The sequence below is a fragment of the Chionomys nivalis genome, chromosome 4, assembly GCF_950005125.1.
Source record: "Chionomys nivalis chromosome 4, mChiNiv1.1, whole genome shotgun sequence".
In the NCBI taxonomy this organism is placed as follows: domain Eukaryota; kingdom Metazoa; phylum Chordata; class Mammalia; order Rodentia; family Cricetidae; genus Chionomys; species Chionomys nivalis.
This window is the reverse complement of record NC_080089.1, coordinates 69,618,384-69,637,259: the sequence shown is the minus strand read 5'-3', so window position 1 is coordinate 69,637,259 and position 18,876 is coordinate 69,618,384. Positions and strand designations below refer to the sequence as shown.

At 46.5% G+C, this 18,876-nt stretch overlaps 1 protein-coding gene across 1 annotated transcript in view; it reads right to left on the bottom strand.

Annotated features, from left to right (window-relative positions):
* The window catches only part of Myo1e (myosin IE), a 191,620-nt gene that overhangs the window by 109,421 nt on the left and 63,323 nt on the right, over positions 1–18,876 (bottom strand). The window contains exon 2 of the mRNA XM_057768253.1: positions 2,200–2,343. Coding sequence (XP_057624236.1) covers positions 2,200–2,343 — 144 coding nt within the window. The remainder of the gene's footprint in view (positions 1–2,199; positions 2,344–18,876) is intronic.

The following is an 18,876-nucleotide window of genomic DNA, read 5'->3' as shown; positions in this document are numbered from 1 at the left end:
TTATCTTATCTGCTGTTAATTGTTTTTGTTTTGTTTTTTATCTTGGAAATCTCACCGTGGAGGACAATCTGCTCCACGGTGCGTCTCTAAGTCGGGAACGCCAGTAAACGGTCTCAACATGGTTTCCCTAGTAAGTTTCTGCTGGATGTTGTTAACTTTCAGTTTGGTGGTGCTGTCTTTTAGCCCACCCCTGCTGCCTCTGCAGCGTGTCGTGGGTGCCTGTCTAATGATGTCTTATTACATGTCCGAGGTTTCTCTCTATCTGCCACGAACTATTCATTTTTCTACTTTTGCTTGCTACATGCTTAATAAATTCACTTACTCAGAAACCAAAATCAGCCAGGAGGTGGTTGGTGGTGCACGCCTTTAATCCCAGCACTTGGAAGGCAGTGGCACATGGATCTCTGAGTTTGAGGCCAGCCTGGTCTACAGAGCATACTCCAGAACAGCCAGGGCTACACAGAGAAACATTGTCCTGAAAACAACAACAACAAGCAAAAAAACCAAAAGCAGAGCCACTGTGGATAATTCTCTGGACTGGACAGCACAAATATGTATTCAAAGTTGATGAGAGATTTTTAAATGGCTAAACCACATATCCAAGTATAGGAAGTGACAGACCTGTTAATTAGCATTATTTAACTATTCTATAATGTCCACATGCATCAAAACATCACATCTTATCCCAAAAGTATGTATAGAGGCTAGAGAGATGGCTCAGTGGTTAAGGGCTTGTACTGCTCTTTCAGAGGATCAGAGTTCTGAACCTCTTATGGTCTCCTTGGACACTGCTCTCTCTCTCTCTCTCTCTCTCTCTCTCTCTCTCTCTCTCTCTCTCTCTCTCTCACACACACACACACACACACAGTTACATAATTAAAAATAATAAAAAAAAATCCTGCTTGGGCCTGGTGGTGTATGCCCTTGATCCCAGCACTTCAGATACAGGAACAAGCAGATCTCTATGAATTCAAAGCAAGCCTGGTCTATAAAACAAGTTCCAGGCCAGCAAGAGATAATAATGAGACCCACAAAACCCTTTTAAAATATACAAACAACTCATTGTTGTACATCAAAATTTAAATAATACTATTATAACAGTCAACAAGTTTGAATATATATTTAGCCTTAAAAAGAGGGCTTTAGGAATTTAACTGCACAGATATTTAGAGGAAATTCCCTTTTTGGTCAATAAGAAACAGCACAGTACTGTTTGCAATGGTTCAAGTGTCTTGAAGTAATTAATGGGCATCGCCACAGGAGTATTTTAGTGAGTTAAACACCTAAACACACCAGTGATGGGCAGGCAGCCAAGGCAGCCTGCAAAAGTATGGCTGTCTAGGTTTTAGTGATTCTAATAGTCAAGTAAAGACGACAAGTAATAAACAAAAAGCCCCTGGTGAGAAAACCTCCCCAGGCGCTCTGGGTGAAACCCAAGATGCACATTACGTCATAAAGCACCCATGCTTCCTAGACACTACCATCAGGAGCCACCCCAGCATCAGCCTTTGGCACCCTGGCACGACTGTACAGGTAACAAACACAGACCTTTGCATGGCTGTGACTAACCCAGGTGATGTTTCACTAACGTATAGTTGCTCCAAGGAAAACTCCTGACTGCAGGAGGAGCATCCTCCACTACCATAGTTCTCTTGGACTGTGAAGTCAACACACGTTTCCAAGAGGTGTGTGGCCTGCACTTTTAAAGCCCTGTTATAAAAAACGGCATCTGGCAAGCTAACAGGGAAACACACCAGGCATTTTCAAGAGCTGATCATCCCTTCCCGTGTTTCCTTCAGCAAATACGAAGGTTCAGAAAAACTGGGGAGGCGACTTTTTTATTCATCAGGTGATTCATTTTAAATCTTCATAGTCTGGAGGGAAGAGTTCCTATCATGTCATCGGGATGACACAGAACCCTGCAGACAGGGCAGGATTAGACACGTAGAATACATGATGCTGTAGCTCAAAGGGACACTACGATGAAGCTGTACTTAGACCCCGTGAAACGCCAGGAAAACACTTTAGCTTCATCTTTGCCCTTGGAAGCACAGCCGCCCCATTCCAAAAGCGAAAATACTAAGAGCCAGTTCTGAGAGCCAGCTCAGACTTTCCGGAGGCGTGGCTCATGGGCAGAGACCCACATTACTGTGGAGCTGTCCTATCCCAGGGGTATGCAAAGGAGAGGACAAAGGATACAAAGATGTAGTCGTCCATGTATCTCTTCTTCAGGTTCTCGACAATGGAGGTCTCTGTGATCTTGGAGAGCAGCACCATGTCATCCACGCCACTATGCTTGACATTGTGACTCTGCCAATGGTACCGGTAGGCACCTTTGCTGCCCTGGAGACAAAAGCAGAAAATGGGTTAGGGTAGTTCATATTCTCCTGGAGATTTCTAACACACACACACACACACACACACCCCTCTAATATACCTATTCTCCCAAACAAAATGTATCATAAAGCACACAAAGATTTTGAGTTCCAGCCTTACCACCTATAGATAAGCAGGGAAAAGTCACCCTGGCCCAATGTATTGCGAAAACAGTACACTTTGTTTATTTGATAAACAACAATAATAAATAACATAAAAAAACAAACACAATCTATGAGGGATAGGGCACGGGGCTCTTTACCCTGTGGCACGCTGAAGTGATGACCTTCGAAGGAGATCTCAAAACATTTGAATTTTCCAGGGAACTAGAGAGATATTCGTTCCCTTGTATATTCATCAAGCAAAAAAGCCTACACACAAACAGAAAAAGAAAAAAAAAAAAAAAAGGAAAGAAACCGGAATACACGTGTAATCTTGACAAGAAACAAGAGTCTAGAGTACTGTCGTTTGCTGTCAACTTCAGGGTCTTCAGGGTCTTCACAGAGGTGCCGTGTGTTAGGCTAGCTTGATGGACCAAGTTAAGGCTCAGCCCTGCCTGGACGGTGGAAGCTCATGACTTGGGGGAGTTTCAACAAAGCGGGGAAAATTTATGGACAAGGGTATTGAGAAAGGCCAGCTGCTCAGACATCAAAATTAGCATGAGAAAACGGAAGTAGAGGCTGTGTGAGAGACAGGGGAGGTAGGAAAAAGAAAACAAGATGGAAGCTGTATTAACTTTCTTTCACAGGGAAAATACACGATGCTGCTTTGTTTTGTCTGAGGAGGACACAGATATAAAGTTAAGTCCAAGCGGTTCAGAGGGAAAAGCAACCATCAAAATCCAGCCAAGAGGAAGTCACCAGCAGGAAAAGCATGCCACACACCAGGGGCTCAAGCTGTGGGAAGAGGTTCTAGAAGGTTTACCACCCATGCCGTCTAGTGGACAGAAACTGCCCATATGATATATTTGGTTTTCCCAGAACAACACATAACATCAATTCTGCAAAATTACCTCGGATGTCACCATTCCTCCTTCCTCTGCGGCAAGCAGAGAGAGCAGAGAGGCTCTGCCCACAGCTTGACTCACAAGGCTCCCTTCGTGTGCCCAAGGCCAAGCAGACACAGCCCAGGGTACTCCTCTGGTTCTCTGGTCACCCTCCCACATACCCGTGCACACAGAAGGCTAAAAATGTTATTTTCCCTTTGAAAAATGTAAACATGATTGAAGACAACAGAAAGCCATCGATAAGTGGCCATTTAACGTCAGCAAAGAACAAGGGACAGGGGAAATGGGTGCCATAGTATGCATGCTTATGCAGACCCTCAAGGTACCGTGTCATGTGGACAGCCACCAGGTCCAGTGGCTCCTCTCCATCCCACGGTCCTGCCTGCTGTCTCAGAGACTGAGTCTTCCCCCTGATGCCAACAATGCTCCAGGAGAATAGGGCTCCTTGCTGAGTCTACTGGGCGTCTTTGTCCCAGAAAAGGATATTAAAAGTTGTTACCCTGACCTCAAATTTACTGTGTAGCTGAGGATGACTTTGAACTTCTGAGCCTCCTGCCTCTACCTCCTGCATTATGGGATTATAGGCATGAGCCACCATTCCTGGTTTCTGCAGTGTTGGGGATGGAACCCAGGACCTCCTGCAGGCTAGGCAAGTACTCTAACTACCAAGCTACAAGCCCCCATGTCTCTCTTTCCTTACTTTTCAGACTTCTCTCTAGTTCTAGAGATTCTAGAGGGGATCATGAACCAAGAACATAACTGAGCGGTTGCCACAAGTGGACCCAGAAGACTTGTAGAGTTACTTCACTTGCAGTGACCAGTCTGTTTATCGTTCCCAACCATCTCACGAGAGAGGGGCTTACATTGCCATGCTACCCTGAGTGAGTTAGCCGCAAAGGCAACAATTGAAGCCAGTTCTCTTTACAGACCTGCCCAAACATGGCTTCTTCCACAGCCTCCCCTGTGGCCCACAGGCATTTACATCTGTCTTATCAAGACTAAAATGGCAACAGGATACCAGACTGCATCTGGATGGAACTCCTCATTAAACAGACATATCATCAGGGCTGAGAGATGGCTCAGCAGTTAGGAGTCCTTGCTGCTCCTGCAAAGGATCTGGGTTCAATTCCCAGCATCCACAGGGTGGCTCAAAATTGTCTGTAACTCCAGCTCCAGGGGATCTGGCACCCTCTTCCAGACTCCACACGCGTAGGTACATACATTGTGCACAAACATACATGCAGACAAAAGATTCATACACATAAAATAAAATGTTTAAATCTTTTTTAAAGAAGACACACAATCTTTGCTAGTGACTACTTCCTCTCCGTGTCAAAGACTAAAACACTAAGTTGTCTTTAATCAGATAACTTTTCCATATCTAATTGGCCATGAATCTCTGTGTGTATAAGTGTGTGTGGTGTGTGTGTGAGAGAGAGACACAGAGACACAGAGAGAGATCCCATGTTTGCACACATAAATGTAATTACTTCCCTTTCTCTTTCCCCTACTTCCCAGGCAACAACGGTTGCATATATAAACTCCATTTTCACAATCAACCCCCCCCCAACACTGTGAATTATCTTGTAAAATTGTCAAGAGTTGTCTCAGCTTCTCACCTTCCTTTTCCCTTCTGTCCCAACTCATCACAAAAAGACAACTACTGGGCATATAGATGAGACAGAAACCCTCACAAGAAAGATTAGGATACAATGACACATATGTATGAAGAAGTCATGAAGGAACCTGTTACTTTTGTACGCTAACCTTAAAAAGTTCATTAATAAAAATGAATTCGAATTTAAAATTAAAAAAAAAATCAGATAACATAAAGATAGCGAGAACAGAGGGGAGAAGGGGAGGATAAGGGCCTTGGGGTGGGGGTAGGCTGTTCCCACCAGACTGGAGGAGGGAAACAGTCCATCAGGCAGAACCAGGCTGAGCAGGGAAACACTGAGATGTGGTATTGTGCTCAGGGAAGCGTGTACCTCAGGGCTTTCAGCCAACCCAATGGAGTTTAAAGGCGCACAAGGTATCGTACAGGAGGCAACTGTGTTTAATGACAAAGGCCTTTAGAGTCAAGGAGTGCTTGCCACGGTGGGACACTTACCATTTATGGTCCTCTAAGGAGAGGCCGGTGGCTGGCAGTTGCTCTAGGACACCAACTACAGCCTCAGAAGTATGAGGATGTGCCAAAGTTCGGGGGAAATTGCCCTGACCAAATGTTCATGCTTCCCCTTACTCATCACGCCTACTCCTGGCTGGGCGGCAGCAGCCTGATATGCTTGGATGGGTACAGGTAAAGCAAAGAAAAACCAGCCTACAGGCCACAACACCAGAGAAACCAGATAAGCAAGAGGACCAGAAGAAAGACATTCGTGATCTATATAGGAAGGTGAAAAAGACAAGATCTCCCAAGTAAATCGGGAGCGGAGCGTCGGGGTCTCGGGAGAGAGTTGAAGGGGAGAGAGGAGGAAGGGAGGGGAGAGGAGAAAAATGTATAGCTCAATAAAAACAAAAGAAAAAAACCTTTGCCATGTTGTCATCCCTGTCCTCTAAAAGCTGTTCCTTTTCCCTCTGTTCCCTTCCTTTTGTCCCCTTTTCCCTAAAAACAGTAAGTTTTTAAACAAAAAGGGTACAGAGGAAGGCAGAAGGAGATGGATGGATGTAGTACTGAGAACTGTTAAAGCGAGACTGAAGACTTACTTGTAGCCCTTAAATTATCAGTGATTACGGGGATTTTCCTGTCAGGTAGGCCTCACGCAGAGACTTTCTTGTACCCATGTTAGTTTCTAAAGGCCATTCAGCCTGAAAAAAAGCAGTTAATTGAGAGGAAGGTTGTGGAAAGTAGGGCATGTCTACACCCATATAATATAGCCTAGCTCAGGAGGGTGGACACACACAGGCACAGAGTCTCTCATCAGGAGGAAGGAAGGGCCACATGGCAGGAACTTTAGTAGGCTGATGATTCTGATTGATTTGAAAAGATGGAGCCTCCCTGACTCCCCACCCCCCCCCACCCCCGCCTCCCTCTACCCCCGTTCTCTGTGTGTGTGTGTGTGTTTATCAGGGCGGGGACCGGGAGAGCAAGGCTGAGTCAGCCCGCACACACAGGCAGCATTATCCTCGCTGGTGTTCCACACACCCTGGGGTGGCCCTTACCTCACGCCTCTGCAAACTCTGGCTTACCCACTTCACCCAGGAGAGGAGGAGTCCTTCGTGGGCAATGCCATTCTGAGGCCAAGAAAACGGAGGCTGCCAGTTTAAGGTATCCAGAAACACAACAGGCCCAGTGTTGGGAAGGATAGGGACTAAAAATACTCTTACAGACTCCTAAACAATATTTTTAGGGAGCAAGCTAAAAATAGTCATTAGAATTTTAGAAACTAGTCAACTAAAAAAAAAAAATCCACATCCTTTTCAATCTGGCAGCTTTATTTTGAGGCAGCGGTGGGAACAGTGGCACACACCTTTAATCCCAGCACTCGGGAGGCAGAGGCAGGCGGATCTCTGAGTTGAGACCAGCCTGGACTACAGAATGAGTTCCAAGAGAGCCAGGGCTACACAGAGAAAACAACAAACAAAAGGATACATCTATGAATCTTCCCATAGGAATGCTGAGATTGCAGATGCTCTGGCTTTTTAAGTGGGGTCTGAAGGACCTGCAGCCCTGAGCAGCACTGGCTCTGGTCTATGGAGCATTTTAGGTTTGGGAGTTTCACATTACGGATGGTCAGTCTATAGGAAAATTTAAACATAACAACCTAGGGTGGCATCTGCTACCTGGCCAGGGTCTCAGCCCTGAGTGGTTGATAGTTTTGGAAGGTGCTTGGGGGACATTGTCCAAAGAGACAGTGTCACCTGTTTGGTCGTTAGTTGGTCCTCATAGGACAGGGCAGCTCATCTGGCTTCCAGAAGCCCTGAGCACCCTTCAAGTGTATCTCACAGAGAAACTGGTAAGGCCTGGTCTTAGTGGGAACATGGGATGGTGATTCACTGGCCTAGCCTAAGGCTCAGTTGTTTCTATCTGGCAAATCGCACTAGGAAAGGGATGGACCTATCTGTTAGATGGTGAGTTTTTCAAGTATCTCTGACTTTCCGCCTTTTGTCTTTCTTCTCTTGACTGGAATATATTACTTCCACAGAGATGAAGGAAACAGGGCTAGGGGTTTAGCTCCGTGGGTGGAGAGAGAGACCTGGGCTCACACCCAGCACCACTTAAACCTGGTGTGGTGGTACGTGCCTGCCTTCCCGGCACTCAGGAGTTCAAGGTCATCCTTAGCTACGTAGAGAGACAGAGAGATGTGGGCCAGCCCAGGCTACATGAGACCTGGTCCCAAAAATCACAACACAGTAACAGATTCCTAGAGACACATTCAGATTCATGTTTGCTTCAACCAGAAGCATCTTCTGAAGCTAACATTTGAGGTAGGACTGTGTCCTGCCCCCCACAATAGAACGTCTCTATGCAATTACTAAGATTTTTGGTATCTAGCATACATTATACCCCAACTGTTTCTAAAGCCTCAACCAGTTTAAACTACCTTAACAGTTTTCAATATCCAAGTTCCACCCATCTTCTGCCACGAATTTTCCCATAAACTGTTCATTTTAACTTTGTTTAATCTAAACAATCATTTTCATTTTTTTTAATGGGCTGGAGAGATGGCTCAGTTGTTAGGAGCACTTGCTGCTCTTGCAGACAACCTGAGTTTGGTTCCCAGCGCTCACACAGTAGCTCCTAACCATCTGCAATCCTAATTCCAGGGAATCTGATGCCCTCTTCTGGCCTCCATGGGCACCAGGAAATCATGCAATGCACTTACAGACATGCAGACAAAACATGCATGCACATAAAATAAAAATAATAAAAATTTAAAGCATTATTTTGCTGACTATTTTAATGCCTCACTATGTAGAGATAGCTAGGAAAACATTAAGAAATAAATAACTAAGCAGACAAAAGTTTAAAAATATACATGGAGCTGGGATGTTAGCTCAGGGGTTAAATCATTTGTCACGCATGTATGAGGTCCTGAGTTTGGCTTCCCAGAACCCATGTAAAAGTTGGGTGCAGTAGAACATACATCAGTAATCCCGGCATTCCTATGGAGAAAAGAGGGCAGACAGGAGAACTTCCAGAAACTGGTGGGCCAGCTAGGCTGATGAGTGCAGAGACACACGACAGCAAAGACATTGCCTCACACAAGGAGAAAGGCGAGACAGACACCTGAAGCTGTCTCCTGAACTATACCCACAACTACAGTGGCACGCGCATGTACCCACACATGCACCCCTCCACACACTCCCCCACATTGCTCACGTCCACTTTGCTTGCTGCAGTATCCACGCATGCCGCAAGTCTCCATTTGCTCTACTTGCTGCAGTCCCCTACTAGGTCAGTGCCCCCCTCTTTCTGACAGTTTGGGGGAGTGTTGCTAGCCTAACTCTGTATTACCGAAGGCTTCTCCCTTCTGTAGAGTCCGGACCCCCTTTCGCTGATGAGCAGTAGGGTAAGAAATGTGTGAGGTTGAACTATTCTCAATTCCCTGCACTGTCCTTCAGGGCTCCTAAGAGCCCTACTCTGGTCCTCTCACCTCAGAGACACCTCCTAGGCAGCCACAGTGGGATGCCTTGCAGAGGCTATAGGGTAGGGGCTGGACTTGAAGCTGAAGAAACATTCTCTTTTAAGGGAATGCTTCTTCCCTTTTCCCTGGAAGAGATCCCTCCCAGAATAACCAACTTGGTTCTGACCCAATTCTCTCTCAACCGCTCAAAAAAGAGGGATGGCTCCCGCCCTTCTGGTCCTCATCGAAAGTCTCCTTTACCCTCCCTGGCCCTTATCTAGAACAGGTTTAAACACGCCCACACGTCCTGGGTGCCCAGGGCCACAGGTTCCCACAATCCAGCTCAGGATGCTCGGGCTCCTTGAAGCTTCCCAGGATGCAAGCTCCCGCGCTGAAAGGCTGTGCTGGAGGCTCCCTTAGAAGTGCGACAGGAAATTGGGGAACAGTCTATTCTTTCAAACCTAATCTAGACCCTGGAAGCTGTGCCTCACAGGACAGCTGGCCTTGTATCGAATGTGCAAATCCTAGCAAGGCTTCCCTATCTTGCCTCCGTTCCCCTCTAACTCTGCTTTCCACTTGCTCTGTGGCTCCAGGCATGGATTTCTTCCTCTCCCCCTTTCTCCAACCCCCACCCCGTGTGTGTGTGTGTGTGTGTGTATGTGTATGTGTGTGTGTGTGAGTGTGACAGGAATCACTGAGTCACCCGGTTCCCTGTTTGAATGCAATATTCTCCAGCAAGCTCCTCCCTACTCTACCTCCTACGCCTATTGCCTGTAAATTCCTGTCCCATCAGCCCAGGCTGTCCTCTCTGGGAGCCCCATGCCACCCCCTGCAACAGCAGCATGGTGCTGGCTCCCAGAACTATGCCTCATTCATCACCTATCTAAGACCTAATACAATGGCCAAGGCATTTGTGGGTGGCCTCACACATATTTGTTGAATGAAGTATATAGAATATAATAATTATTATTATAGAATAACTAAATAACATTCGCTTTCATATCTAATATATAGCTTGTTTAATTCTAACAATCTCACCAGGCAGGAAACCGGCACACAGGAAGATTAAATTGCTCAGCACCACCCAGACTTACACGTGCTGTGTTTTGGCTCTCACAGGGTCATACTTAAACTCTGCCTCTGTAAACAAAGCGGGTGACACTACAGCTGTGACCATTCTGAAGGCCACCGCCTCACTGCTGCAAACAGCCCTTTTATCTGGATAACGCCATGAAAGATTTCTCCTTAAAGAGAAGTGTAGGCAAGTATAGAGAATATTGATGTGAAACCCCAAAGCCTGGAACTCAGAACATTTTGGTTCAACAAGACCAAGCTCTGTAGCACGGAGTCAGTTTTCAGAGAACATTTGTCCCCTGCGGTGTCTCTAGCATGCAGGTCAGTGTCTGACATGTGGTACTTAGTGTCCGCCAGTACAAGTTGAGGCAATACATGCTACACCAAACTGTGCGTGCTGGTTCACGCCTGTAATCCCAGTACTCAGGAGGCAGAGGCAGGAAAATCACTGCAAGTTTGAGGCCAGCTTGGGCTACACTGTGAGACCTGTCTCTTTGGCATCTCAGGGTATCTTAGCTACATGATTACCATACTATGGCAGCTACTGGCAGGATGAATGGGGACACCGGGCCCAAAGACTGCACCAAGAAGTTTCCAAAGCTGACCTATTTGCTTCCAACCTCAGGAAGTCAAAATGGAAGGGGAAATCCCCTTACAGACATTCTTTCTCTAGCGTTTTTTTAAAAAGCAGGGTCTCATGTAGTCAAGGCTGGCCTCAATCTTGCTATATAGCCACCTTGAACTCTTGATCCTCCTGAGTTCGAAGGTTATAGGTGTGTACCATGACACCCATCTTGGTCACCCTCTCTTAACTCTGCAGTCCAGCTAAGGGTGATAGTCTGACTTTAGTTGGGGAGGTCCATTTCCAGCCACAGAGCAGTGTGAACTGAATCGCTGAAATAAATTCATGTGGCAAATGTGTGTTTAACCTCTACCCATGTCTTTTAATCGGGCTAGTGATGAACCAACCACCCAATGGCGGGCTCTCTCTCCTCAGCTGGGGTTGTAGAGCAGTGTATCAGGCAAAGCCTTTTAAGGAGATGCCCCACCATGCCTGCATCCAAGTATAAAGGTCTCGGGTGAGAGAGGCACAGTTGGACCAATCAGCAGCCTTGAGCACAAGCCCTCACTTTCTCAGCCCTGGGCAAGGCCGGTTTCAGAGAGTTTTATTCTCCACGATGAAGAAACTCTATATGACTTAGGTTGGGCACCTCAATGACAGGACTGTCAATAATAAGAGTCACAAAGTAAAGCCCCGACTTTGCCCTGTCCTAATCCTTGGTTAGATACGAATCCATCTCTGAGAACATAGTCATGTAGTAAGTTTCTCTAACTGACTGAAGGGGCCAAAATCATCAGGCAGGCAGAATGGCTAGGAAGAACAGCTCCCATGCTCTTGTTCATGCCACTGACCAAAACAGAAACAAAACCAGAAGGTAACTGAACAACTTCTAGAAGAACTCTGAAGTCTAGCAGTTCCCAAATTTAACGCTATTCTCAGAGAGAGGGCCTCTCAGGAGACTGCATTCAGCGTAACCAAAACTCTCCTGGTGCCGGGGCTGTAGCTCAGTTTGGTGGATTGCCTGTCCAGCATGCCCACAGCCCTGGGTTAGACCCGAAGCACCATGAAAACCAAGCATGATGGTGCATGGAACTTGAATGGCGGGTACAGTACTGGCACAACCCTGTATTTGGGAGATGAAGGCAGGGCTATCGGAAGTTTAAAGTCATCATCAGCTATTTAGCAAGTTCGAGGCTATCCTGGGTTATCTGAAGTTCTGTTGCCTCTTCACACACACTCTCTGTTGCTCTCTCTCTCTCTCTCTCTCTCTCTCTCTCTCAACACTCACCTTTTCTCTCCTAAATTGAATGCAAAAAATATACTTTATGCCGGGCGGTGGTGGCGCACGCCTTTAATCCCAGCACTCGGGAGGCAGAGGCAGGCGTATCTCTGGGAGTTCGAGTCCAGCCTGGTCTACAAGAGCTAGTTCCAGGACAGGAACCAAAAGCTACGGAGAAGCCCTGTCTCGAAAATCCAAATATATATATTTTACATATGCAAAAGAAGAGCAGCGGTAGCCGGGCGGTGGTGGCGCACGCCTTTAATCCCAGCACTCGGGAGGCAGAGGCAGGCGGATCTCTGGGAGTTCGAGACCAGCCTGGTCTACAAGAGCTAGTTCCAGGACAGGCTCCAAAACCACAGAGAAACCCTGTCTCGAAAAACCAAAAAAAAAAAAAAAAAAAAAAAAAAAAAAAAAAAAAAAAAAAAAAAAAGAAGAGCAGCGGTGTAATAACCAAATACTCCTATCTTACCTTTTAAAATATCATTTTGTTTCTGCATATCATTTTATTTTTCCAAAAATAAACTGTGTGGCTATATATCCGTGAGGATTCAACTTAGAAATGTGGTGGGGCTGTTTTCCGGCCTGTGTTTTGAGTATATGTATGTGGGAGGACACTCGGGTACATGTGTGTGGAAGCTGTGTCAGGTTGCTTCCTTGGACACTCTCCACCTTATTCTTTGAGGCAGGGTTGCTCACTGACCTGGAGCTTGCAGAAGGGCTAGACTAGCTGAGCAGCAAGCAAGGCTCAGGGACCCCCCCCCCCGCCCCGTCCCCGCCTCCAAAGTGCTGGGATTACAAGGTATGCAGCGGACGGACTTGATGCAGATGCTGGGATCTGTACTCGGGTTCGCATGTTTTCACAGCAAGCATTTCACCCACTGAGCCGTCTCCTTAACCCCGCCTGTGATTTTTAAATGCTAACATGGAACATTAAAAGAACCAAACTATGGAGTGCCCAGGGCCCAATATAGTATAGTATATGTAATATGCTCTACACTACATATAATATATACACATGTGGTATATGCAGTAGATATGTATATCTACAACACACCCAAGGCTCACAAAATATCTCAACAAAGGGGATGGACTATTGATGAAAGCCTGCTGTTGAGGATGCCTGCTGGGACAGAGGGCTTTTTACACGTGATAGGGAAGATAGCTTATCTCAACAATACGGTTGCCGAAACAAGACTTGCTTCATGACCACACCAGACAACATACCAATGAGGAGAGGAGAGATTTCACAAGGCCCCAGCCCTAGCTTCTGGCAATCAAGACAAAACCAGCTTTCTTCACGAATGACCCCCTAATGGGTTATCAATCCCAGTGGTCAGCCCTAAACACACTACATATAAGCAACACTAAAGGGACTCAGTAGGTTTTCTAGTGTGTGTGTGTGTGTGTGTGTGTAACAGCAGTAATTAAAGAAGAAAAGATTTTATTTGAGGGGAGTGGGTTTGGAAATGAGAGGAGTTGAATGTTTAGGGGTGAGAAGGATAGAAATGGTGTAAATGCAACACTCACGCATTCAATTCTAAAAAAAAGAATAAAAGGAAAAAGGTTTTAAATGGTGAGGTGTTGCTATATCATGGGCCACTAGGGGGTGCTGTGACAGGATTGCTAACTGACCTACAGCCTCAGGGAGTGAAGGAAGCCTTTGTAGTCAGTGGTGTCCTTTGTCCTTCAGCTCTCTGGGCACCACTGACTCACTCGTGCCAAACCAAAGTCAGGAGCGAGCAATCCCTGTTTCCGACAAGAACACGGAGGGTTCCTCAGGTCTCCTGGTCTGTGCCCCATTCCTTTAGAGAAATAGAACCATAAAGGACTCATTCTCAGAGCCCTTCAGGTACTAGGGGAAAGGGTTTACCCGATCCTGAGCCACGGAGGTGCCAGTGATCAGCTGCGGAATTGAAGCCACCAGAGAAGGGGGGACGTCAACAGTCCAGACACGCCATGGGGGACCATGGGCAAGCCCTTTCTTCTCCCTCCACTACCCGCTACGGGGGCTCCGGACCTTCCCTGCCTTTTCCACTCAGAACTCATACCCTGGAGCTGAGGAATGGAATAAAACCAGGCTTGGGGCTTAAGAAATTTTGAAGATGTATTGGAAGGGAGGGGGTGGCAAAAAATGTCAGGAATGAGCTGGACGGTGGAGTAAAAAGCCCAGTGTAGACCAGAAGGCAGATGGCTATCTTCTGATACCCCTGTTACGGACTATCTCCCAGGAGCCACACCCAAGTCCAGGCTGCAAGAGGCAGTGCGCAGTGGCCTGAGGGTGGAGAGGGTTGTGGGGCCTGTGGAGCAACAAGCAGAGACCAGTCCCTCCTTGGAGAATTCCTACGGGGCTCTTGCTATGTACACTCCCCCCCCAACTTCGCATCCAGAGTGCTAACCATACAGGGTAGAATGGCAGCCACACGCTCTCAATTCAGTAAGTTCTGTGAGTGACTTTACAAGAACACTGATTTGGATGATCCAACCTAGTGAGCTAATCCTGAATTCTGAGGGAGCTAATCTAGAATCTGTGCTCCAGTGTGATCCTGTGGTGGCCACACAGATACCAGGGTTTAAGTGTAGGCAAATATGCACATTTTCAGATCAACCTGCAAAGGAAAGTGTGAATTCTTGGGCAGAGGAGAGAGAACACCCTCTCCTGAGGAGGAAGGGTTGGTTCTAACTGCTTCAGAGGCCTGAGCGACCCTGCAGCTAAACACCCTGAACAGAATAAGTGTTTCAATATCTACAGTAAAAAACAGCCCCAGGCAGGTTATGCAATCTTTTCTGTCTCCACCTCATAGGCTCTGTGCCTGGCTTCTGTCCGGCTGGGGACTGAACCCAGGGCTTCAGGCACGCTAAGCATGCTTTCTCAGATCTCAGTTCTAGCACCAGCCTGGGGCAGAATATCCTGCGTGCACACATTTACAGGTGCAGAAGTGATGTGTGCGCTCACCAAGGAGCTTTATGCCTTGTTTTTTGAGGCAGGGTCTCTCTCACTGAAGCCAGGACCTCATGATTAGGTTACACTGTCTGGCAAGGAAGCCCCAGGGATCCTCTTGCCCCGCCTCCTTAGTGTTGAGGTCATAGTTGTGTCCCACATACCTGACTTTTTATGTGGGTGCTAAGGATCAAACTCAGGTTCTTATACTTGTTTGGCAATTAATTTACCAACTGAGCCATGTCTCAAGGCTCCCAGAATATTTATAAAATTTATATATTCATATTATTCATATTCAAAACCTTACTCTCCCCCCCCCCCCGCCCAAGACAAGGCTTCTCTGTGTAGCCCTGGTTGTCCTGGAACTCATTCTGTAGACCAGCCTGGCATCGAACTCAGATGAAAAGCTGAAGCTAGAGAGATGAGTCGTTGGCTCCACAGAACCATTCCTGGAGGAATCAGGACTTGGATCTTCTAACTCCCAACTCAGCCCCGGGGGGATCACTATTCTCGTCTTCCCTAACACACCTGTAGTACGGGTGGCTCTTAATTTTTTAAATTTTGATTTTATAATCATCCCAAAGGTCCTAGAGAGAAGTAGATACTGTTTTAAATGTTTACGATAACCCACGGAGTCTATGCACTTGAACATTTTTAGCCTTTCCAATGAGGCATCTGTATTCATTTGCGTGCATGTACATGTATGTGTGTGGGTATGCACGTGCCACAACATGTGTGTGGAGGTCAAAGGACAACTGCGGGAAACGTCTCTGTTTCCGACATGTGGGTCCTGGACTCCGATTCGGATCCTCAGACTTACCTGCTCAGTCATTTCACCGACCCACTAGGAGTGAGTCTGGACTCCCTGGCAGTCAGACTGGAAGAGAACCCTGGTGCCCAGTCACACAGTAAAGATTGGAGGAGCTTAATTTCTTCCTAGTTTGCTTTTTGAGGCAAGCTCTCACTAGTGGCCCTGAATGGGGATGGTCTGGAACTCTCTCCGTCGACCAGACTGCCCTCAAACTCAGAGGTCTACCTGGCTCTGCCTCCTGAGCGCTGGGATCAATGGCAGGGGCCAGCATAACCGATCTCTTCCTAGTTGTTTTTTTTTTGTTTGTTTGCTAATAGAATATCATAGAATGTCATGCATGTAAACAGCACACCTTGATCGCATCCACCCCAGCTCCTCCCCTCTCCATTCTTCCTAGTTTCTTAATGTGAAGAAGACAGGCAGTACATCCTGATATAGCCTTTCAGTGGGTGATCTCACGCATACCTCTGTTTGTAAGCTGGGGGTAGGGAAGCCTGGGCACTGTCTTTGAAAAACAAACAGCAACACAATGGATAAACAAGAAAAGTAGAGGATGGTCCGCAGAAATTTAGAAAGCAACCGTCTACTTTGAGACCTCCGGCTATGGGATTTCACGGTGATCCTTCTGATACTGACTTTCTCCCGCTGGAATCTCTAAAACTAAAAATGAAATGTGAGCTGACCCCATCTGATGCTATGGCGGGGCTGGGCTGAGTCACACCAAGAAGTTCTCACAATTGTGGAGAAATCTCCCTGTAAGCACACTTCCAGGTTACTTATTACTGTATTTGGTGACACACCGAGAAAGTGACCTGTGTCACTTCCGGGTGTGTAACTACTCATGAGCCCCATCTATATGATGAGGGTTAATAAGTGAGGGGTTTGGCACACTGTCTTTATATTATTTATAAAAGTGTGTGTGTGTGTGTGTGTGCAGGGAGAGAGAAAGAAAGAGAGGGAGAGTTAGAATTTGCACGTAGGCCCATATTGGTGGAAGAGGATATAAGGAAAAGACCTTGCCACTCTATAAGCAAGGGACATTCCCAACATATCTTGACTAGTCTCTAGAGGTTAAGAGTCATTGGGAAACCAGAGCTCTGGGGCCACCCTTCCAGTAACACCAGGTGTTGGCCTTGTCTCTTGCTCTGATCTTTAGGCTTCTCACCCAAACTTTATGTGGTGGAGGGCAACACTAGATTTTTTACTTTTCTTTGAGACAAAGTTGTCTCAGTCCAACCAGAGGTGTAGTGATGAAAGCAGCGGGCTACGTTCCTGGGGAAGTAAGAGAGAGCGAGGACGGAAGAGGCGGCTTTTTTAAAGAGAGAGACCACGCCCCACTGGACTGGTATCTCAGCGGCTATTGGCTGAAGGAGCGGAAGGACCTCCCGCAACACCGAGGAGTCAAATATATTAAAAATAACCTCAAAGAAATCCACAATCAGACAAAACAGACAAGATAGGATACCAATTGCCAAAGCAGTCAGCTAGGAATCTACTGAAGGCAATGTATGTGCGTGGGGGGGGGGTGTGTGCAGACACACTCAAACACACATGTGCATGCATGTGGAAGCCGGAGGCCAATCACAGGTGTTGGCCAAGGAATCCTACAAATTCACCTGTCTCTGGTTCCCCAGAGCTGGGTTTACCAATGGTTGCCAGCACCTAGATTTTTACTTGAGTTCTGGGACTAGATTGCATATCCTTACGCTTGCAAGGAAAGTATTTTACCCACAGAACCATCTCTCCAACCTCTAAAGAAAACAGCAATGTGTGCCACTTCCAAAGTCAAACAGACATTTGCCCTCCAAACCCAGCCTCACTTGTTCTGACCATGCATGACACCATGGGCCAGAACCGGACACCTGCTCTCTCTGTGTTAGGTGGGAAAGAATGTGACAACCCTTTTATGTGGAGGACACTGCTCCATTCCAAGTGGGACAATGAATAGAAAAGTTAGAAGGGAGCATCATTACAGGTCCCAGAAAGTTGTGCTTAGAAATGGCCAGCCTGACCACGTGTTTATTCACAAACACATTTGTATGGTTTCTGCTTGCAAAAAAGGGCTGAAGATCTTGGAGTACCAAGTATATTCTGTCTCAGTGGGTGCAAATGGCCCTTTCCGTCCATGTCCTAAAACACTGGGAAGTAAGCACCAGGTTTCCTGACCTCCTCCCTGGTCTGTGACCCTTCCCCTTCCTGGGAGTTGGGCCAAAAGGACAAGAGTATTTACTAATCAAAGATCCCACATACCAAGAGTGTACGAGAGCCAAATGGAAAAGTCTTTAGCCTTTGTTTGGCGGAGACTGACTGTGTGTGCTATCCTAAGGTAGCCACTCACTTTGCACTTAGAAAGAAAATGCATTGCAATATATTGTTTTTAAATTCCATGCAGTAAGAAGGAGAACAAAGGTTAGAAAAGAACGAAATAGCTCAAGATGCTGAGAAAGATAAAAGGCAAATGATTTAAATTAAACATGAGGAAAACATTAAGGAAGCAAGAAAATAAAACAACCCTTGAGATCTAAACACACAACAAAGAAGAGATGTTTGATCCCAGAGTGAGTCATAAGAATAAATAAAATACCATATATGTTCTGAGGGGAAAGAAAATAAGAAAAAAGTTTCTTTCGCGCCTCCATTGTGAGGCAACCACAGCTCATTTTGCTTGGTATGACTACAATCTACATTCTAAGTGGGAAACTCAGTTTTTAAAATGCCTACCTAACATTCATTCTTTTAGAGTAAAAACTGTACATTTGGTTGTGGGTGACATCTGGAACTCTGGTACTTGGAGGCTGACTGGGGCAGAAGGCTGGAGAGTCCAAGCCCAGTTGGAGCTTTAGTCTTAGTGGGAGAAAGACAGAAGGGGTGGGGTTGGGGGTGGAGACAGACACAAAGATGGTGGGGAGGTGGAGCAGGAGTTGGGGCAGAAATATGCAGGAGGTAGGAGAGACAGCTCACAGGTTAAGAGCACTAACTGCTCTTGCAGAAGACTCAAGTCCAGTTCTCAGTACCCACTTGGTGGCTCACAACCATCAGGAACCCCAGTTCCAAGGAATCAAATGCTTTCTTCTGATCTCTGTAGGCACCAGGCTTGCATACGGTAAAAAATACACACATGCAAGCACAACACTCATATGCATACAATGTAATAAAGCTTTTAAAAAAAAGTGTATGTGTGCATTCACATGAAGGCCAAATGACAATGCTGGGTGTCACTCTCCAAAGGCTACCTACCGCCTTTGAGACAGGGTCTCTCC